At 41.8% G+C, this 22,696-nt stretch overlaps 3 protein-coding genes across 6 annotated transcripts in view; 2 read left to right on the top strand and 1 right to left on the bottom strand.

The window, feature by feature from the left end:
- MARCHF6 (membrane associated ring-CH-type finger 6) overlaps positions 1-6,500 on the top strand; it is a 38,194-nt gene extending 31,694 nt beyond the window's left edge. For both annotated transcript variants that reach the window (XM_072327659.1, XM_072327658.1), the window contains exons 24-26: positions 1,228-1,360; positions 2,052-2,187; positions 4,197-6,500. In XM_072327659.1, the coding sequence (XP_072183760.1) occupies positions 1,228-1,360; positions 2,052-2,187; positions 4,197-4,287 (360 nt within the window). In that variant the 3' untranslated portion in view covers positions 4,288-6,500. The remainder of the gene's footprint in view (positions 1-1,227; positions 1,361-2,051; positions 2,188-4,196) is intronic.
- A 1,091-nt stretch (positions 6,501-7,591) lies between these two features.
- On the top strand, positions 7,592-15,863 carry ROPN1L (rhophilin associated tail protein 1 like). Of its 3 annotated transcripts, none has more exons than XM_072327661.1 (6): positions 7,592-7,797; positions 9,804-9,961; positions 10,630-10,753; positions 10,928-11,089; positions 13,917-14,092; positions 15,733-15,863. In XM_072327661.1, the coding sequence occupies exons 1-6, from the start codon at positions 7,783-7,785 to the stop codon at positions 15,794-15,796; spliced, it is 699 nt and encodes a 232-aa protein (XP_072183762.1). In that variant the 5' UTR covers positions 7,592-7,782; the 3' UTR covers positions 15,797-15,863. The 3 variants fall into 3 exon arrangements, with proteins under 3 accessions (XP_072183762.1, XP_072183765.1, XP_072183763.1); XM_072327664.1 differs by lacking the exon at positions 7,592-7,797 and adding an exon at positions 8,926-9,008; XM_072327662.1 differs by lacking the exon at positions 7,592-7,797 and adding an exon at positions 8,998-9,111.
- On the bottom strand, positions 15,065-21,670 carry SNRNP48 (small nuclear ribonucleoprotein U11/U12 subunit 48). Its single transcript, XM_072327660.1, is given in 11 exon segments — positions 15,065-16,480; positions 16,691-17,493; positions 17,817-17,981; positions 18,221-18,336; positions 18,447-18,568; positions 19,143-19,331; positions 20,281-20,355; positions 20,910-20,970; positions 21,368-21,481; positions 21,583-21,643; positions 21,645-21,670. Coding segments are annotated over 10 exon segments (969 nt in total). The 3' UTR covers positions 15,065-16,480; positions 16,691-17,453.
- Between the last annotated feature and the right edge of the window lie 1,026 nt (positions 21,671-22,696).

Here is a 22,696-nt window from a genome sequence, read left to right on the forward strand (position 1 = left end):
AGAAAATTGTCCGTGTGAATTATCTGTAGAGTACATGTTGATGAATGTTTTGTGGGGGCTGTCAGAAGATTGAAGTAATGCTGTAGTAATTTCATGAATTGAATAAAACTGAAGTAGTCTTGTAGAATCCCTTTAAACTGTATGGCATAATCCATTGAGGTACACTTAGCAATAAAGGAAAAATAAACCTCAGAAATATGAAATCAAGAAAATGCTGCTTATGGGTATACGCAGATTTTCTCAAGTGTGTGTTAGAGCAAGAAACATCATTCTTTCTTCAGATGATTTCATACGTGTACATATACAGTGTCCCACCACGCAGGAACAGAAAATATGCAGAAGAGCTTATTTATGGTAAGAGTGAAGGAGCACTGGAGCAAGTTGCCCAGCAAGGTTGTAGAATCTCCTATGGAGATACTCTAGATCCATCTGGACAGAAACCTGTGCGACTTGCTGTAGGGGTACCTACCTTAGCAGGGAGGTTGAACTCAATCTCCTGAGGTTCTTTCTAACCCCTTTCTGAGAGCTGTAGAAATTCCCTTTTGCATACATGAATAGATATATCAAATGTTTCCTTTCCCCTTCGATAGTCTGAGTGAGCTGTTCTGAGTGACAGTTTTTTGCAGAAGTAATTTTACTTTGACTGTAACATTTTAAGTTCTATCCTTGTCATATCAACAGTGTATCTCTTTCCTTTGTTGGAAAGTAACTTTTCTGTCCTGCACTGAGTGTAGTAGTGGCTGTTGGTGTGTGTCTTGACCTCAACACAAAAGGCTTGTTAGATCTAGCACATAATCCCAGTTCTTAAACATTCACCGATCATCCTAGGTGTTGCCCAGGAGAAATGTAGTCTTAGTTCTTGGACTTACTCAATGCATGCCATAGCTGCTTCCATTCCAAGTGATCTTCCTGGGTCTGCTTTATACACATGCATTTCTGAATCATCCTTAGAAATGATTGCATCCGCCTGTGTGACAGAGGCCCTTATATAGCTATATGTGCTAGCTGATTGAAGTATTGAAATCATTTCCTGGAGTCCTTATAGTGCAGACTAGCCAGCACTCTTTCCTTTTACAACCATGAGCATCATGATTTCTTCAAGCTGGGGGCACCATTTGCTTCTTATAAGGAGAGTTCTGTGAGAGCTGTTTTTTGTAACTACTACTGTAAGCACAAAAACATGGCTCTTTTGATTGACCTATTCTACTTCTAACTTGTTCTTCTTAGGTATATGCAAATGGGATTCGCAACATTGATTTACACTTCATAATCTGTAAACTAGCAGCACCGGTGATCTCTGTTCTGTTGCTTTCCCTGTGTGTACCATACATCATAGCTTCTGGTGTTGTACCTTTACTAGGTATGTATACAACCAGAATACCTGTCTGTCATCTGATGCTTTAGAGCAAGGTAAACTTACCTGTGGAAATAAATTGTGAAGCTCTAGGTTATTTGCTTTATATAGCCACTTCTGCCAGCAAATCTAAATGCTTAAATATTGTTCTATCATTGAAGTCTGGAGTTTGGGTTTCTTTTTTTTTTTTTTTTCTATACAGTATGCTATTCTGACTGGCCTTCTGATAAACCAAGGTGCAGAATACATCAAAAGCACGGGATTAAATAATTTCTAGTGGCAGAAACGTAGGTAGCTTGCTAGTTTGAGGTGATGATGTTTGATTAGTTTCTTTGGACAGTCAGCTTTTAATTTTTCACTTTGTTCAAGAGGTACTACTGAGCTGGGAACACCTTTTCTGTCTTGTCAGTGAGATTTTCAACTCACTTTTTGCTGATACAAGTTAAACAGGAGGCAATAAGCACGAAGAGCTGATTAAACTCTTATTCACTGTGTTTAAAGAAAAGCTTTCAGCTCTGCATAAGATGATCAGGACAGACAGTTGTGTTGGGTATCGTGAGATAATTGGATGTTATTTCACTCTCATCCTACTGAAGTTACAGTATAACAAAAAGCAAAAGTACATACAGAAGCAGAATTGCCTGTGTTACCTTAAGCAATATTAGATTATATATGAGGGTTGTATCTTGTTTTGTAGGAGTTACTGCTGAAATGCAAAACCTAGTTCAGCGTCGGATTTATCCCTTCCTGCTCATGGTGGTGGTTTTGATGGGAATCCTCTCCTTCCAAGTCCGCCAGTTCAAGCGCCTTTATGAACATATTAAGAATGACAAGTGAGTGTATAGTGTGTTTTTGGTGGTGGTGCTTTGTTTTGGTTTTGAATTTTTCCACTTTAAATAGCGATAAGAAATGATGATAACCTCAGATTGAATTTAGATGCTGTAGAGACTTAGGGCTAAAATGGATTTTAGGGAGCTTTTTAGACAAATGAACCTTCTGAGGCAGACTTAAACTGCTCTTGATAACTCTCTTACCTGTGGTTTAGATAGACAAGCACAGACTGCCTTTTAAACAGAAGACATTCCCCTGTTTCTAACTGGAACTTTTTTTTGTAACCACAAAAAAAGCTGGTTGCTCATTTGTTTCCCCCTCTGTAGTCTTGAAAGACAGATGAATGTAAGAACTTACTATGTATTAGGGAGTAAAAAATTGTATCAATCTGTTGCTTGTAAAAGCATTTCTGCAACCTTTTCTGTGTAACAGTTTTTCTGACTCTTTCTATTTGTTAATGCAATTAACTTGTTGAAGTTCAGTTGAACAGCTAATTTACCCCATCAAACTTTGTGCTGTTTTCTAATGCTTTGACTAATAATTAGCTGTACTACTAATATTATCTGTTATACTCAGATGCAAGTTAAAATGTAATTTTCTCAATGTTTTTCTAGTCAGCTCAATTAGTTTCCAAGTTTTGTTACCCAAGTTTAAAATACTTGCTCTCCTTCAGTCATTTAAAAACATGCCCTTTCTGCTTGAAATGGATCAGCATCAGACATCGTGAAAGCACAATTCCAAAGCATGCTGGTGTATGTGTGATTTTTGACTTGGTGTATCATTAGACTTGGGTGCAGCTAACAGATTGAAATATTGATTAGATTCTGTACAGTTCCTTTCTTAAATTCTTAACGCGCTCCATTCTGTATGTCCACATGACTTTCTTAATGCCACTTACTATCTCGCTGATTTTCTGATGTTGGAAGCAGCTATAAATTAGATGTCTCCATTTATTCAGCAGACTTGTTGCCTGCTCACTTCTATCTGTTAAGTACCAGAACTAATATTAATGTCACATTCTCATACTTACAGAATATACTTAGGACCTTTTTTCGAAAACATTCTATATCCCTTCCTAAGCAGTGCTCTGTGCAGTTCCACTGCTGTGGAGGTTAGTGGGAAAAGCTAGTTGTGAGCCCCAGCAAGTAGACTAAAAAAAAGAGTTTACAAAGAAATAGGAACTTTCAGGTGAAGAATTCATATGAGTTTACACATAGAACCAGCAGACAAATAGGATGGAATAGAATTTAGATGGCATAAAGTAGGTGTGTGAAGCAATGATATAGAGGAGGTAAGCAATTATGTGAAAGGTAAGAAAAAACTGCTAAGCTGATGGGATGGCAAGATGTGAAAACAGTTTAAATAAAGGAATCATACAGCCCTTAGGCATGATGTGATGTAAGAGTAGGATATTTTCTCAGCCTCTAGGAAAGGTTGAGCTGTTGTAAAAGCTCTTCATTTACAGTATCTTTTTATCAGCAGGCATGTTTTACTTTCGATTTATGAACTGAACCTGTCAGTACTCTTAAGTGATGCATGTTCTACATTGAGGCAGATTCTTTATTAAACTGAGAACCTCATTAACACTCGAATTAGGTTTTGAATCAGAGTTGTTGTTGCAGATGTTTTTTTGGTTGAGGGAAACGCTGCAAAAATGTTCACAGAAATATCATTCCGTGATAGAGCTGGGTATTTAAATAATGAAAACACATTCTTCATGTTCCGTGTCTCGACTCTGGCTACTTATGTCTGAAATGTATGACTACCAGGGTTAAGTCTGCAAATGTAAACCCGTAATACCTATATTCCATTGTGCAGTACCCTAAAGTTGAGGGAAAAAAATATGAATATGCAGAGTGTTGAAGACTCTTGGGCTGGGGAGGGTCATGTGCAGAATAACTTTTACTGAAATAAGAAAGCTAGTTCTGCAACAGAGGAGATAGAAAGGAATTTATGGTTCAAAACTGTAGTAACTTGAGTTCATTTCTCACTGCTTTTATTATAATTCCAGGTACCTTGTTGGGCAACGACTCGTGAATTATGAACGAAAGTCTGGTAAACAAGGCACATCAACAACTCCACCTCAGTCTTCACAAGAATAAATGGTCATGTTAAACATCTTGACCTTCCCTCTGCCTTTACATGATTCTTGTTCATAGACTTCTCTTCAGTTTTTGGATATCTCTCCCAATAATACTCTCAGCAGTGTTTTGGCTTTTGTTTGTAGCATCCAGATTGCAGTTAAGGCACTGTTCCTTGTCTGCGTTTTCTGGTGTTATCAATACTGTCTGAGGTCTGTATATGTGTAAATAGAAGTATCCTGACACCCTAAAACCTTGGATTAAAAAAGAATGTGCATAGTACATCTTTTAAAACAAACAAACAAAAAAAAGTCTATTAATTTATTAAATCTAGTTGTCACTTTATTTTGGACTGTTGTTCTGTTGACAAACAATGTGCCACAAAGCAATAGTGCAAAGAGGCAAGATGTTTTTTATAAAATCTGGAGCTTACTTTACGGTGTTCATAACAGTTCTTATTGTAGTAATATAGTATGATTTTCTTCATGAGTGGAAGGGCCACACAGAGGATACGAGAAGTAAACAGCTGTCTTACAGTCAGCAGTGAAGTGGCTGTGGTGAGAACGTAATGAACTGTGTATCTTGCTGTCTTTTTTTATTATTTTGTATAACACCAAAGCTGTTGTACATTTTTCTATTGCCTGATTGTTTTTTCATGTGTCTGAGTTTGTAATATTGTACAGTTACTGTTAAATCAAGAAAATATGTCATTTTCTGAGAATTCAGATGTACTTGTTGAGGCTCAGCTGGGTTTTTCTGTTTGCTTTGGGGATTTCTGGGGCTTTGGGAATCAGGATTTCCTGTACTGAAGCAGTAAGTAAAAATTCACTAAAGCTAGGTGATTCTAGGTGATGCATTTAAAGGTACCGAGAAAAATAAGATAGGTTTACCACTGAATCAACAGAAAGTATTCTTTGTGACCCCCAAGTGAAGGGTCGAACCTTATCGATGTGTTTGCACAGAAACAAAGAGCGTAGTGTGAGCAACATTCTGATCTGGTCCTTAATTAAAGAGCTTGAAATCTTTTTTTTTTTTCTTTCCTGTGAGTTACCTAAGTTGCAAATTACTGCATGAGTTTATTTATACAATTACACTTAAAGTCTGTTCTTTCAGAATTGGTCAATGTGAATTTTTCATGGGAGTAATCCTGAGGAAGGCATTCATCAGGTAGCATAAATTGCCTGTGGAGAAGGGAAATAGATATGCTACTGTACCTGCCATTAAACAGGCAAGGAAAAGTTAACAGGTTTCTTTGCAAGGGCGGTCCAACAAGAGCCACTAAATCAAGTTTGTGTCATTTCTGTATGGAGATTAGAGTTTTTTTGCAGTCATTTTTTTAATATATATCTTTTAAAGAGAATGCGCAAAGCTTTAAGTACCATCGAATCAGTGCTAAAACTGCAGTGCTTTTCCTAAACTAGAGGAGAGAATACAAGTATCCACTGCAGTAATCAGAAAATTGATGAAACAATTAAGTTTGGGACTTATTACTTTGTCCTTCAGTATTCCGCACTTAACTATGTATGTATCTAATTAATACTTGAGCATTTGGCAGGTTTTTAGAGCATGTCATCTCCTTTTATTGATGCTGCATCTCTGTTCTATGTGTTTTGAACTGGTTTGGTCCAGACTCCGATGGTGGTAGTGTGTGTATCTTGGTATCTGGACTCTCATGTTCTGAGCACAATCCAAATGCATCGGAATGCGTGGAACCTCACTATTGGGAGGTCAGAAACTACTTTACAGAGTTACTGTTTTCCTGATAGTTTTGAACCATAAATGCTAGCTTTTGGAGTGATTAATTAGGATGTTTCCAGTTAAATGAAGTTATGGAGAAGATAGCCAAGATGTTCGTATTTCATTCTCGCTGACTAAAGGCTAATTAGAGTATTCACCCCCAAATATTTTTGATCCGCATAAGTGTTGCATTTGAATATTTCCAGTGATGTACCTCGTGGGACAAGGATGTTTTTTCCACAAGATTGAATTCGTTGGTAACTTACGTTCTTATTCTTTGCCAAAAATTCTGGCCTTGGCAAAGCTTTCGTAAAGAGTTCCCAAAATCTCCAACACTGGCAGCACTGCTGTGCATCGTGCAGAATTTGCAGTAGTGCAATTTGTGTAACTTTGGTGGGGTTTTTTATCAAAACTGGTCTTAACATTAAAATTTATTAAGAAAAAGCCATTGTGCTGTTTCTTATTAGTGTTAATTTTGTTAAGTCATGATGTTAACCAAAAAAAAGAAGTCGATCCAGTCATGTAATGTGAACTGTAGCTATTTTAATGTAGCTTACATTAGCTGTATTTGCTCTTTGTTAATGAGAACAGGTTTCAAATGAAACTCGAGCTTGCATTTGCACTACTCTACAGATCATGGATGGGGGGAAGTTTCTGAAACTGTATTGTAAGAGTCCAAAATATCTCATCTCTATCTCTTTATTTTAAGCATGTTCCAGGAAAGAAGGTTGTGTGTGTGTGTATATATATATACATATATATATAAAATTAAATGATTTCTTTTAATTATTGTTTAAAATTGTTATAGTTTGCCTTGTTGTGCTGTGTGTACTCTCCTGCGATGGAAACTTGATAGTAGGCTTGTCAGTGAGCTGACTGTTGCTAGGACAGATGACAAGCTGTGTTCAAGTGACTTCCAGAGTCATGAGATAGCGTGCAGCAGTTTTGCATTACTCTTCAAGTGGGAGAAGCTGTGTGTGACTTCATTACAATCTCTGTTGATCTTAAGTCTTGAAGGGGGAGGGATTGGAGCTGTCTACCAGCTTAACTGCACTGGCTCTGTGCGTATTGAGCGTCTGCTGGTGTTAGTTCTACAGGTCTTTATCCACACGCTGTCAGATGGCTTTGTAGCTATCTTTTGCCTACTTAACTGCAGCATGGCTTTGACTGTTTTTACACAGAATATTTTTATATTGATTAAAAATAGTTAAAACTTCGCATGTTTTCTCTGACTACCCCTTCTCCACTGGGTAAAGCCTAAGTTATTTGTTTATGTTCTGAGGGCCCTCTGGTGCCTGTAACTATTTTGTCAGCTGTTTTCTTGGTAGGATACAAGCTCCAGCACCGATTGCAGCACTTTGCATCATTTCTCAGTAGGGTGCATTCCTCCCTTGCTCTCCCCTATGCTTGAGCAAAGGTCGTCATAAAAGCGTTCACAGCAGCCCTGTTATTCTTCAGAGAATTCTGTGAAAAGCCCTTTCCTGCACAACACAGATGGCAGTGGTTTGTTGATCTTGCTGCCTAGCAGGCTGATCAACACAGCTTTGTTTTCTTCTACTTCACTGTCTGTCCATTTGTTTGTGCCTCCACTGTAAGTTTCCTGTGACCGGGCCCTTGTTCTTGTTAGGTTTGCCTTATGTATAGGTGCTGTATGGTCTGAGCAATGGCTGGGGTTCCCAGCAGAAAGGATGAAATAATAAAGACATGAAACAGGGAACTGAATTTTTATGATAAAGTTTCAATAAAGAATAGAAGCTGTCTTCAAAAACAGACAAGGAGATGAACTTTTACAAGGTAAGCGAGAGCTCTTTTCCTCTGACACCTCAGTTGTTAATTGGATTAATGAACAGAAGAACAGCAGAGTTACAAAAACATATTGTCTGGGATTATTCCAGTGACAAGCTATGCTTATTCTTTTAATTTCTTTGTAGAAGTCACCATAAATTGAGAAATGTGGTGCTGAAATCAACGTTACTTAATACTGGATACATTAGAAGGTATTTCCAAAGGCCAAGTATTAGTCCAAACTAACTGAGAGGGGTGGAGCAGTGACACGATGATTGCACAACCATACGCACCAGTTTTGGTGCCTTAATGCTGCCTTGCTGTTGGTACTTACTGACTGTTGGCCAGTGTCAAACAGGCATGGGCTTTTATTTCCTTCCTGCACATGGAGAAATGAAACACACCTGCAGTTAGAGGGAACTAACTTTACTTAGGTCGTCTGTGTCACCTCACCTGGCTTTTATAAGATTGGTTTTATCCTTGAAAATGACGTTACCAGGAGGAAAGAACTCATTCACTGCAAAAATACAATGCTAAAAAACTTGGTATTTCTTTATATTGAATAGAACTTTTATGGGAACGTCAGTAGCAAAATCTGTATCGTTATTACATGTTAAGCAGCCCGGTTCAGTTATGAAGGGGCTGAGTTTAAAAAATATCACATGTCCCTTTCTTCATCAGAAACTCATTAGTGACCCCTGTCACCTCAGCATCAGCCCTTGGAGCTTCCTGCTCACCTCACTCTTTCCAAAGTGCTTCTACTCCTTATTCCACGGAGACCTCATTGCCACCTTCCAGTATTTGAAGGGAGCATATAAACAGGAGGGGGAATGGCTGTTTATGAGGGTGGACAGTGATAGAACAAGGGGGGAATGGTTTTAAACTGAGGCAAGGGAGGTTTAGGTTGGATATTAGGAGGATGTTTTTCACACAGCGGGTGGTGACGCACTGGGACAGGTTGCCCAAGGAGTCTGTGGATGCCCCATCCCTGGAGGCATTCAAGGCCAGGCTGGATGTGGCTTTCAGCCGCTCTCCACCCGCTCAGCTTTGACAAGGAGCCCGTGCTCGGCCTCCTCACTCAGCGAGGCTAAACGCGGGTTAAATAAGGGCGTTCCACCCGCGGCTGAGCGACGCAGGCCGCAAACCGCCGTCCCGGCCGCCCGCCCCCTCTCAGCCGTCACGGTGCGCTCGTTGCCGGGGCAGCGGCGGCGCAAACGGAGGTGAGGCGGGGCTGAGCGGGCTTCCTCGAGTTGGGGGCGATGCGGCGACGTGTGGGGGTGTGAGCAGCGCCTGGATGCGGTCTTGGGGAGCTCCTCACGACACGTAGGTTATGTTGGGGGTGAGGCGAATTGACACGTAGGGCTGTACGAGCAGAGCGTTGCACGACTGCAACATCTTTTCTTCTTTGCTGTCATTTCTTTGTTGTGAGGTGTGTGAGGAGCGCAGGTTACTAACTTTTAGCCACAGGATGTCTTTGATCATATGAACTCAGTAGAAATCCGTTAATCTGTGTGCAGCGGTTTCTGTACCAAAAGCACAAGGCTCTCCTTGTCTTGCAGTAGTTAAGTTGCAGCAGGCCCCCACTGTAACATTCATCTGAACTACTTGCCCTGTCCCTGGGGACACTCAAGGCCAGGCTGGATGGGGCTCTGAGCACCTGATGGAGCTGTAGGTGTCCCAGGTCATTGCAAGGAGTTAACCAAATGACTTTCATGAGTTCCTTCCAAGTCAAGATTCTGTTCTGCTTGTTGTACAAACATACTGCGATAATCTTGAGGAGGAAGATCAAGACTTAGCAAAAGACAGCTGCTAACAGCAGAAGTAGTCTTGGCTTAGAGCTGTGGTTGGACTCCCATCTCCAGACTTTTGCTTGGTATCGAGATTAAGGTTTTAGAGATGTTCTCTGGTAGCCCCAGTAAGAAAGGGGGCAGTTTGGGTATAAACGTTGTGCCCCCTATGTATGCAGGCAGTTTTTTGTTGTCATTTTATATCTGTTTTATTGTTATTTCCTTCAGGTCCATATAACTGAACTTGAAAAGACCATGCCTCTTCCAGACACCCTGTTTTGTGCTCAGCAGATCAAAATCCCCCCTGAGCTACCAGACATTATGAAACAGTTCACCAAAGCTGCTATTAGGACTCAGCCTCGTGATGTTTTGCAGTGGTCAGCTGCGTAAGTATGGCATCCTCGTAACCATGTAGCACTGTCAGCACAGAACCACAAAGACCTAATGCTTCTGTTGATTGTACAGAGGAGTGTTGCATTCTTCAGTGTATGACACAACCTGTTGGCCTTTTAAAAGCAGCATAGTACATGATTTAGCCTCTGAATTTAAAGGTTTAATATCTAATTCTATGACATCCTTGGATTTTGGAGTGTGTAGACCTGGCACAAAATGGTTATGTGAGCATTGCAGTATATTGCCAGTTGTGCTTTGCAGGTAGCGTGTGGGAGGAATGCTAAATAGATCAGCTAAATAAATTGGTAAGGTACTCATCAATCTAATGGGAAAAGACCATGCTTCAGCTGTGCGAGCATACTCTTGGTGTTAATAGATTTCTTTCTGCCTTTGTCAAAATAAGTTAAACTACTCATAAATTATGACAGTATTGTAAAAAGGAGGATGTGACATCTAGAAACTGTCTTCCACTGAAAAGAAAGGTGGGATCTGGGCAGGAAGATAGTAGCAATCCTGCATGTGGAGCGCCTGCTGAACGCTGCTGCGTATCTACAGGAGCATGGAGATTGATTTAGGGAGCTGTAAGTGTAAAACTACTTACTTCTGCGTAGTTCTTAATCATCCTAGGTACTGGTGTGCCTTGCTGTTCCCATTCACTCAGGTACTTTACAGCACTGTACAAAGGTGAGCCCCTTCCTGTGAAGGAGAGGATTGAAACACCTTCAGCAATACAGAAAATGGATGCTGGTTTGACCCCAGGACTCCTTAAAGTCTTGCACAAACAGGTACAACCAGACATTTAGCAAATGTGCATTGCTCGTGTGTTTGTCTTAGACAAAAAACATGGCAGATGATTAGTAGGTGACTGTCAAAAATTTGACGTGTTTTGGGAAGGGTTGTTTTTCTTCGTTTCATTCTGTTTCAGCGTTCTTATTGTGGTACTATAATTTCGTTTACAGCTTTCTGCTAAAGGCACTGTAAGTGTTGCAGAGCTGAAGGAAAAATGGAAAGACTTGTGCCTGCCAGAGGAGCAGCTGGAAGCTATCCTGCAGTTGGACATCTTTGAAGAAGAGGTGGAGTGGATGAAGATTCTGGCACTCGGGTGCAGCGTGCTTGGTGAGGTATGTCCGCAGAATCATAGAACTGTCGTGAGTTGGAAGGAACCTTTGAAGTTCATTTACTCCAACTCCCTTGCAATGAACAGGAGCACCTACAGCTAGATCAGGTGCTCAGAGCCTCCTCCGGCCCAACATTCACAGCAGGAACCTTCCTGGCTGGCCGCTAATGGTAATGTATGAGGCAGACGGTAGAATAATTAATGCCAATGGCCTTTGAGTTAGAGAAGTGCCTTTACACAATCTGTCACTTTGTGTGTGTCTACAAACAGTGCCTGTCAGAATGGATTACAGATCATTTTGGGAGGAGAGCTTAAGCAGAAAGGGCAGGTAATATCCTCGTGCCTACTGGGATGTGGCAGTAGGACAGTAGGCATGTCCACTGGCAGCTCAACCAAGGAGAGACAGGGCAATAGAGGAACGATGCTTATGGCATCAGTGTAATAGACTAAAGAGAAGATCTGGAGGGAGAAATTAAAACATCAGTTTCTAATTGTGCAACCAATTACCTTTTCACAGAAGCAGTTAATGTTACTAAATCTACATTTAATTCTTCTAATGTCAGTAATAAAATCTCAGCAGAGCATTGTAAATGAATTATTATGAAATACTCGCACTAAGCTGATGTTCTTGTGAAGTATAGAATTAAAAGACTGCAGAAGGGGTACTAAGAAGAAAACAAATGCTCTATAGTGTTTTGAGAATGTTGTGTTATTGAAAAGCAGTGGATGTTGACCCAGTCTAGCCATGCAGTTGTACTTGTCTGCCTGAACGGTGTATTTCTTGATTCCAGCCCTCCCCAGAAATGGATTTGGTGATTTCTTTTTCTTTCCTTCACTAAAAAATAAGTGATAGTACTAACAACAGCAATGTTACTTAAAACAAAACGGAACAAAAACCACCAGATGACAACAAAAGAAAACAACCGAAACAAAAAAACTGTCCCAGGAGCCTTGTTCTGATGGAGCTGAACAACCTGAATTTACTTGCTTTATCCATCCTTTCAGATATTGAAATGATTTGATCTTATCTCTGCATGATGAAAACCTGAACTTCAGCTTGCTAAACCAGAAAGGCTCACAAACTGTTACATTCTTTTCTCCCTGTTTTAGTTTACATTCCAAGCAAAGCAGAGTCACAGCTGAGATACAAAGGTAGACAGGTAGAACCCTAAGCCAGGATAATGTGGACCTATCAGAACACCATTTATTTGCTCAGTCTGTAAAACTGATGTGTATTTACAGTCTCGCCTGTTAAGAAATGATCACACAAGCTGTTAAACCGTCTTTGAATTCAATAGGAATAAATTTACTGCATCGTATGAGAGAATGAGTTGGTTGGAGTGGCTGGAAGCACGTATGGCAGCATAGTGGTAACAAAATGCTGAGACCAGTGCAGAGATTTGTATTGTGTCAGCAGCTGCCACTGTTCCCAGAGAGGCCTCCTATAGGAGGAGCCAAATTAAGTGACATTTTCAAGAAGGGTTTTACTGAAGCTGCTACTACCTCAGCCATTATGGATTGTAAAAACAAAACTGATCCGGCATATATATTTGTAAAGTCATTGCTTGCATATTGATGAAGAAGTAAAGGTAAATTTTGAAGAAATTCGAACAAAAATATGACTTCTTGGGTTAACAAAAGTCTGTTTCTTTGTGCGTTTTGGGGGTTTTTTGCATTCTTTTTTTTTGCGGGAGGTGGTGAAGGTATGTTTTTAATAGCATCCAACCAGCCTTTGATTCAATCTAATGTCATGCCTGATTTTTCCACATGTCCCTGAATAGCCTGGGATGGATAGGGCACTGGATTATAGGCACCATGTGGAATAAAGGATTTTTTCAAAGCATGCTTTGAGCTAACACTTAGAGGCATGTTTTTGTTCAACAGAGAACTTGGACACTTTTTGGATTCTTTTTGCTTCAGGGTTTTTTCCACTATTAAAGTGGAGCTTGCAAACAAAGAGGGAAAATAGTAAATATTATAATTCCTAAGATTTAACATTAAACTGTTGCATTTGTTTGTTTGTTTGTTTGTTTTGGATTTGTCTATCTTAACTGTCACTGCAAACCCATTTAGACCCATGAGCTCATATATGCATGTAGACAGATAGTGAGGTTTGAGCTGTTAAAGTAGCAGAATGGAGCGTTTTGGATACGGCTCAGACAAGTTGGTGCAATTTTTCAGCATTATGAAGTTCTGGGTTTTTTTTAACTCCTGTTTATTACTTGAACTTTGTTATTGTTTCGCTTTCACAACCTTCACTGTTTGGTAAATCATAGAATCCAAGATTGGAAAAGACCTCTAAGATCATCCAGTGCAACTGTCCACCTACCCACCTACCACCAGTATTTCCCGCTAAACCATGTCCCTCAGTACAACATCTAAACGTTTTTTGAACACCTCCAGGGATGGTGACTCCACCACCTTCCTGGGCAGCCCATTCCACTGCCCGCCCACTCTCTTGGAGAAGAAAATTTTTCCTAATGTCCAACCTGAATCTCCCCTTGTGCAACCTGAGGCCATTCCCTCTAGTCCTGTCACTAGTTATATGGGAGAAGAGGCTGATTCCCACCTCACCACAACCTCTTTTCAAGTAGTTATAGAGAGCAATAGAGTCACCCCTTGAGCCTCCTCTTCTTCAGACTGAACAATTCCAGCTTCCTCAGCCTCCTCATAAAGCTAGACATTCGATAATGAGAGCTAGGTAATAATGATAAAGCCTTCATTTCATTTTCACTCATTTTCTGTGGCTTACAGTCTGCATTTTATCATGATATACAAAAGATGTTAACGGCTCTGATACTGTTCTCATTCCTTCCTTGAACCCCTTCCAGTCCTTGCTGAGTTCAATGAAACATGCCTGCGAAATTTTAACAGAGGACCCAGAAGGTGGAGCAGCTCGTATTCCCTATGAAACATTCTCATTCCTTTACTGCTATTTGGCAAGTATCGATGGAGACATACCAGATGAGGAAATCAAAGCTTTCCTCCAAAAGATTAAAGAAGACGCGTAAGTAAAAGTTCAGGCATCGATTTTAAGTTATACGTTACCTCTGGATTCTCCACAGACCTCTAATTTGAGATGAGTCATCTGTCTTCGCTTGGGGTGCATCCATGATAGGAGTAAAGGTTGACTCAGGTTATATCAAAAGCATACATAGTTATTTCCTGTAAGTGGAAAACCTTGGGGCTTTGAACTGTGAAATGATAAACTGTTATTTAGCTATCTTTGAAATGTTGAAGTCACTATCTGGTGATGTAGCTTTCCCCTTAGGAAGCAATTATATACAGCTTTGTATCATCATGCACTACTGGTAGTGGAGCTATCAGCATCTTATGGGCTGCTCTTGGGATAAGGATCATAAATAGGAGAGAAACTGGGAGCTCGCACTTAAAGCCTGTGAACTTTCTGTTGTGTTTCTCCCCACGTTAGCTCTGCCTGGAAATTATGTGGGGGAATACATAGTTTGTTCTTAAATAGTTCAGCTCTCCAGTTGTCATAGTATGAGATAGATACAGTAAACTGTTATTCTTGGAATGGTCTTTGTGTTGGCTGCCTCCAGTGGATATAAAAGACTACTCATACTCCCACCTGAATTCCTCCTGATTTGGTTTTCATATCACGTTAGGAAGGCTGGGTATCTTTCTAGTCTGTTTTGTTCCTCTCTTTACTTCCTCTGAGCTTAGCTTTAATTTTGTCAATAAGCCACAAAGTGATGCAGTTCATCACAGCAGGAGATGTGTAGACTGAAGGCTAAGCAAAAAAAACCTGTTTGACTATCCCATTGCTATCAGCGGCAGCTTTGCTCAAAACTTTTATGTGCTGTTGAGTAACCTCTGGCTTGCTCTGTAATCAATAGGCAAACTGGTTCTCACTCTTGATTTAATTATTGAGTGCAGTCTGTTAACAAACAATGAAGCTCTTTCTTGCAATGATTCATCTCTCATATCATGACAAGGAATTATTTGTAGCACCTTATTAACATGGTATCAAAAGTTTTATTGCTAGAGAATACGGTGCTCCATGGAGCGGGTGTGATGAGTGGGACAGACAGTAAATAAGTCACCTTAATGATGACCATCACTAATACACATACATTGAGTTTTGTGGCACAGGCTTCATAGAACCAATGTGACGCCTCTAAGTCTAGAAAAAAAATGGAGGCAAGGATGTACCGTTACACAACATACAGCCCTACTAGAATTAGCTGGAGTTGGCATTAAGGATGTAGGAAAATGCCAGTCTTCTATCCACCTGTCAGTAATAAATTCCTATTCGTTTTGACCATAGTTACGCATTGGTCATAGGAAATGTACTCTGTTTTTAACCTGTTTTTTAACAGATCCATAACAGCCTTGTCCTCTGAGCACTGCAAACTTAGATTCACATGCTGACTCTTCCCATCACCTGTCTGGAGTTGGTCCTTCTACTTTAGGTTGCAACCAGTTCCATTAGGAATCCAAAAATGCACAAGCACAGAAATGAACAATTTTCTTTGTCATCAATTATCAGAATGATTTCTAATTAGAATCATTTTTTAATAACAGCACTCTCAATTAATGTAACCCTCAACTGCATCTTGCCCCACATACTACAGTTTATCACCTTGAAGTGTCATTCTAAGACTTTTGGTTCCTGTTCCTTTCCAGTGACCGACAAAGTGGTATGGTACTGCTCAGAAACTTCCAGAGCCAGCCCTCATCACAGTTCTGATCAAGTCAACTCTTCAGCAGCAGATGAAGGTGGAAAAAATGAAGTCAGTACAATACACAAAGAACCTCTACTCCAGCACACCCTCCCCTTTATATTTCATTCTTGGAATTGTCCTTTATTGGAGTGAACTGAATGTGTAGTTATGTTATTTTTTCACCTCTGAAATATTGATGCTCACAGCTTGAGAGTGGTACTTTCACTGATTTGTTTATACTGAATCAAATGTGTTTCATGAATCTTTCTACCTAGACTTTATAAATAGAAAATTAAATGTAGAGAAGACTGGACAGATGCAACTTAACCAGACCATTTCTTAAGTAAAGTAACAATTTTCTTCCTGTTTTTAACTCTTTAAAAAGCATAGCTTGTTTTTTGACTACCTTGTCTGCATGAACAAACCCTATAAAATATATGGTTTCACCAAGTGCTGCTCAAAGACCGTGAAGAACCCTGTAGCCAAGATGGTGAAAAAAATATCAACTAAACTAACGGCAGTAGTTCCATCTAGTTTGATCTCTAATTTGGACTCCTCATCATCATCATCTTAGAATGGTCTAGGTTGAAAAGGACCACAATGATCATGTGGTTTCAACCCCCCTGCTATGTGCAAGGTCGCCAACCACCAGACCAGGCTGCCCAGAGCCACATCCAGCCTGGCCTTGAATGCCTCCAGGGATGGGGCATCTACATAGAATCATAGAATCATAGAATTACCCAGGTTGGAAAAGACCTTGAAGATCATCAAGTCCAACCGCAGTCTAACCAGTACCCCATCTCTAAAAAAAAACAAAACCACTCTGCTAAATCATATCCCTGAGCACCACATCCAAACGGCTCTTAAACACATCCAGGGATGGCGATTCAACCACCTCCCTGGGGAGCCTATTCCAGTACCTAACCATCCTCCTTGGGCAACCTGTTCCAGTGCGTCACCAACCTCTGAGTGAAAAACTTCCTCCTAGTTTCTAACCTAAACCTCCCCTGTCTCAGTTTAAAACCATTCCCTCTTGTCCTATCACTGTCCACCCTTGTAAACAGCTTGATATTGATCCTAAATTTCTTTAAGCACAACCTTTGGTAACAGGCATGTTGCTGTTCCCATCCTTTTACCACTTTCTCACTGACTGAAAGCTACTAGCTGCAGCTGAAGGTAACAGCCTTTTGGAGAACCCTCTCACCTTCCGCACATGCCATAATGTGACAATAAGCACCACCTTTCTGGAACGCTATTCTCAGCGGTGACAATGTCAGGTGGTAGAGAACAGGGGAACTACCTTCATTCCTTTCCATTTGTAACTGATCCTGCTGCTCCAGGGTTTAGCCATATCCACCTTTAGATACTACCCATGGGCTAGGACAGTAAATTAGTACAGCCTGTCTCAGATTCCATTAGCCTTTGTTAAATCAAACACAAAGGGCTAAGAAATCACTATAATTTATTAATAGATACATTAGTCTTATATGTTTGTACATTTTCTGAGGTACACTGCTTCCATCCTGCCAACCCCTAAACATCATCTGATTTTCTCTCTGAACACAGCTGAGAGGCAACACCTGCATTATGTTCACAGCTTTACCATCTCTGGCATAACAGCAGTAACGATACATCCTGTGCAAGTAACTCTTTGACCAAACAAACTCATTATTGTTCTTGATTCTACTTCCTTCTTTTATGGCTGTGATACTTGTCTTCTTCCCTGAAACAAGAGAACAAACACCGTTGTGTGTCGTTAATGGAATCTGAAGAAATAAAAGTACCTGGAAAAAGAAAGCTCTCATTAAATGTAATCATATCCTTTTCCAAGGAAAGAAAGTCAGTCTCAGAGTGGTGAAACAAACAATGCAACTGATCCCAGCACAAACGATCCCCATGGAATATGTCAAGATAAGCAGCCTCAGACAGTGTTGTATTAATCCCGTAACACTGTTGGAAGCATCAACCTTTCAGCTGTGAAAAGTTCTGAACTCTAGATCACAGCGACTTCCATTTTGGCACTGGCTTGATGCTATTTCATCTCACCTTTCTCTTTTCCTCCGAGAATCTCTGTCCTTCCCTCTGTCTCGACTCCTTTTTCTTTTGCTTGGACTCCTGCTGCTCTCTCGCCTATGCCTGCTGCGTTCAGTGTCCTTTGAGCTTCCTCCAGACTGCCTCGAGTCTACCGAAGCTGACCGCCTGTCTTCCTTTCTTGGAGAACAAAACCAAAAACAGTACTGATGTTATTCAGTAAGAGCAGTTTCACAGTCATTAGTTTTTCACTATCAGTTCTGTAATAAAATGACCTACTAACAGTGTAAGAAAGAAGACATCCTATTAAGCCACTTCCTCTTAACAAACAAACAAACCATTACAGGCCCTCAGGCTGCTGCTGTCCGGACAGAAATAGCAAACTCCTCCTGAATGCTGCAATGTTAACTGTGATGTACCTTCCTGAAGGTCTTGACTTTCCCCCTTCACACATCTCTGCATTATCCAACCTATTCTCTTCCTGCCAGTGGTTGCTGAGTTCCTCCATATGTACACCAATCACTTCCCGAATCACCTCAAGGGGAAAGAAAGATATGAAAAATCAATCAACGACAAAGCAGCGTGTCACTGTATACTTGATAAAGAAAAGCATTTCAGCTCACAGCTTTCTCTTGAGCTGCTTACCTCAGTGTAAGACTTCTTCGTTATATGAACATTCTTAGCCCTGTATGACTGCCGTCGCCTTTTGTAGTCTCGCATTTCAGCCAAAATTTCCAGATGGGACTTTGGACCTTTCTGACTGTCATCTAGCAAAGAATTTGAAGTAAAACAAATGGGTGTTAGCACAGCATTGGCACCAGCAGGTGTACAAGTCTGCTGCTTTACTACTAAAGTGTCTGAAAAACAATTACATCAGTTGCTCCTGAAGGTTCTCCCATGCTGAATAGCCATTCTGAATTTCACACAAGCTTCCTCTCCAGCCTTCTTGCTGTCTATACAAGACTAAAACATTCAAACATTATTATGTGATCTTAGTCTCCTAACAGCAATCCAAATCAGCGTACAGGCTTGCAGTTTGGTCAGACCTCTACAAAACACAGGCTGCATCTCCAAAGCCACTATAGATTAAGACACAGCAGCTGAGACTGCAGCAGCTGAGACAGCCAAGTCTCAGCCAGAACTGTCTGCGCAAAGGATACCAGTCTACTATTTCCTGATGCCAGAATGTCATGGCAGTCTTTAAAAGGTATACGATTTCCCACAATAAACAAAAAAAGCCACAACAAAACACATTTCAGGCTGGCTTTCACCAAAACCTCACCTACTGATACGAACTGAAAGCTCCGAGCAATAAACTCAACAGTAAATCATTTTTCAAACCTTGAGTGATCTTGGCTGCTAAATCCACAAAGAGGTCACTGTCATTTTCTGTGATTTGTGACCTAGACCTCTGCTTCTTTGTTTCCTCAACAACGTAATCATAAAGAGCAAGACGGTCAGCTTGAGTCAGGTCACAGGTGAAACGTTTGTGATTCTGAGGAACTTCTACAGGCAGCGATGAATAGGATCCTGGAATTGGAACAGCACTGTTATTAATGAAATGGCATAATTACGCAGGAAGATGCTGAGAAGCTCAGCAATGCAGTAAACGCCTGCACTGTGTTCATCCTTTTCTTACACATCTGTAGGGATTTCAGTCCTTAAGCTGAAAGGATAAGACAAGAACTTTATTTATATCACAGAAACCCAAAAACATGCCCTAATAGTTACATGCTTGTGATCTTTCAATGATCTCACAGCTTAATGATCGAGATCAGCCTTCCAGCCCTACTACAAAAACTACAGTTACATTTTTTCCCCTTTATCTCTACTACCAAAGACTTCAAGTTAAGCAAGTAATTTCAAGTCAGCACACCTTGAAAGAGGCCAAAACACCAGAATAAAAACCACTCCATACAGTTTTAGTGCTATCTTCATAGAAATGCAAAACTGCAGTGAAAACTAGATGGCAAACACTGGCATCTGGTGGCTCACTGACATATTCATGTGATGCACCTCTTTATAGGCTTAACAGATTCAACTCTACTTGGCTACAATTGTATCAAATTAGTGAATTATCACTTGTTTCCAGAGCAAAACACACCTGACATGCTATAAAAGCCCAGTGCCGATCACATAAAGGCTTTGCTTTGTGAAAGAAGCAAGGTGAAAATCCACGCCTGAGCAAGTGCTGCTGTATCTGAATGTCAGGTTAGGAAAGTACAACAAAGCTCCTGTAGGTGGCCCTACTTTTCTACTCTATCTCAGCTCTCCAAGAGAAGTGCAAATTGGTCTTAACCTGCTCTGCAGTCACAAGGCCTGCTATAAAAGGAGACAAAGAAATGCGCTGAGACCAGCGGTAAAGAACTTTATAGTATTTGCAGATGTTTGAGAATATTTGTTATGTAAGAAAGGAATCTAGAAACAATTCCACAGAACACTAATCCATGCACTGTTTCCCCACCTGGATGTCACTTACCTTCGGTGTAGCCTATGCCTTCTTTGGCACTCTGAGCTCTAGCTTGCTGAACTATGTGAAACTGTAGATCTTTATCTGCAGACAGAGAAAACAAAGTATCACACAGAACTTTTAAATCAAGTTACTTAGCAGGCTTGGTTTATTTCCCAACCTCTATTAGGAGGCTTAGGATGTTTTATAGAACATTATAGTTTTACTTGTGCATAAGAGACAGTTAAAAAAATACTTTTCTTCTCTATCCCTCTAGAAAAGGAAGGATTTTTGGGTTACAGGGATAAGGAAAGATATGTACGTATACTGAAATCCTCACCAGTACCATTAACAGTGCTGTTACCTCCAAACTTGAGGGAGAGTTTTTAATGACAATGATTACTGATGGCAGGGCAGCATGGCATGCTACGGCCAGGACTCAGGTTCTTCCACACAAGGGCTGCTCTACACAGGCCCATGGTTGCGCTTTGCAGGGGTAAGGGTGGCGTTACCAGGCTGCCCGGAGGCTCGGAGGTGTCTGGAGATGGACACAGGCACCCTGCTCTGGGTGAAGCCGCAGTTCCCTGCCACCCTCAGTCACACAGTGATTCTCCCTCCACGCAGTGCCCCAGCACTCTGCCACCCAGCCACATGCTTACCCATTGCAACGGTGGGCACCTTCAGGTTCTCATAGAAGAAGCGGGAGTCATACATCTCAGCCTGCGGGACATGGTAGCCCAGTCATAAAACCTTCCGAGTTACAGGGGACTCTGACAGGCCATCCAGCCCAACTCCCCGCACTGAGCAGGGACAGCTCAATCAGGTTCTCGGAGCCCTGTTCAGCCTGGCTTTACGTGTATCTAGATGTGAGGCTTTCAGTCTGAAACCATTTCCCACACGCTGCTAAAGAGTCCGTCCCCTTCTTTCTTACAGCCCCGCTTCAGATACTAGAAGGCCACCCTCAGGTCTCCCCGGAGCTTTCCCTTCTTTAAGGGCTCTTCGCTCTCATCCCCACAGCTATGACAGCCCCAACCGCGGGCCCCACACCTCCCCGCTCCGTGTTTCAGCACGAAGAGCGGGTTCCCCCCCAGACGAAGCCGCAGTTACCCCATCCCACCTGCTCCTCGGCGGAGTAGCCCATCTTGCGGAGGCGACAGGACGCCGCATGCCTCTCCAACGACGCCCGCGGCACACGGTGATGGGGGTCGTAGGGGCAGGATACCCGATCCACCTGCGGCGGGACACGCGTTAGCGCGCACCGGGACCCCCGGGCCGCCCGCTTACCCTCAGCGGGCAGCAGAGGGACTGGGGATCGGCGGGCGGCGCCCTTACCTGATCCTCCAGCCACACAGCGCAGGAAGCCGCCATCGCTACTGAGGGCGGGACAGCCGCCGGAAACGGAAGAAGGCGACGCCGCCATCTTTACGCCGGGCGCGCCCTTTGGCGGTAGGGCGCCATCTTGTGGAGCGCTGTCAGGCCGGCTCTGAGGGGCGGTAGGGAAGGAGGAGGGGTGGGGAGCTGAGCAGCTGGCTGTCCTTAGGGCGCTCTGAGGGGATGGGGCTGTTTCTGAAAGGGCCTTCCCTCACACAGCGAGGGTGCAGCAGGGCTCGGTAGGGCTGCAGAGCGGGCCAAGGAGAGAACAACCATCCTAAGGAACAAATCTAACACAAAGTAGTGTTCGTGCCTGCCTATTTTTGCCGCTGCTCGTGAGGAGGGGGACGAATCGGTCTGACAAGGCGGGGCGGAGGAAGCATGACAGATGTAGCTGCCAGAATGGCCCCTGTACATCTGCTGCCATTAGCAGATTACAGCCATTTCTCTCCTGCGCAGAGAATTTGAGACTCAGCTGGGATTTTAAGCCCTCGGAGAGATTTGCTGGCTCTCCCCGTGTTTGCCTGAGGATCTCAGACTTCACATAATAAAGAATAGCAAGAGCTGAAGGCTCCCTGCTCGCCCTTGCAATTTCATCTGTACTGTAGCGGGCTGTGCTCAACAGAATATCAAAGTATTTTATGGTAGCTTGATAAAATGAAGCAATTTTTTATTTCAGCTTATCAAGTTTTATTATTTTAAAATGAAAAGTTTTGTTTTGCTTGACTATATTAGAACATTGCGAATGATTCAAAATAATACTTTTTTTTTTTCCCCGAAAGGTTCCTGGGATCACCTCCTTTATTTATTTGTTCCATTTCTGGCCTTTATGGATTTAGGGAAATCCCTGAGAAAGAAACCACGGGGGTGGTTCTTCTGTGCAGAGTTCAGGGAGAAAAAGTTGAGTCAAGCCTCATTTCCTGTGCCACAGTAAATCCAGTTATGCGATGCACAGACACAGTGAGGCCTGGAACAACACAGGACTAAGACTAAGCCTATGAAATAGGTTTACAAGACAATTGAGGGCAACAGGTGAACCAAGGCCTTCGTAGCAGGGTGCAGCAAGTCAGTATAC

Source organism: Excalfactoria chinensis, chromosome 2 (genome assembly GCF_039878825.1).
Source record: "Excalfactoria chinensis isolate bCotChi1 chromosome 2, bCotChi1.hap2, whole genome shotgun sequence".
Classification (NCBI taxonomy): domain Eukaryota; kingdom Metazoa; phylum Chordata; class Aves; order Galliformes; family Phasianidae; genus Excalfactoria; species Excalfactoria chinensis.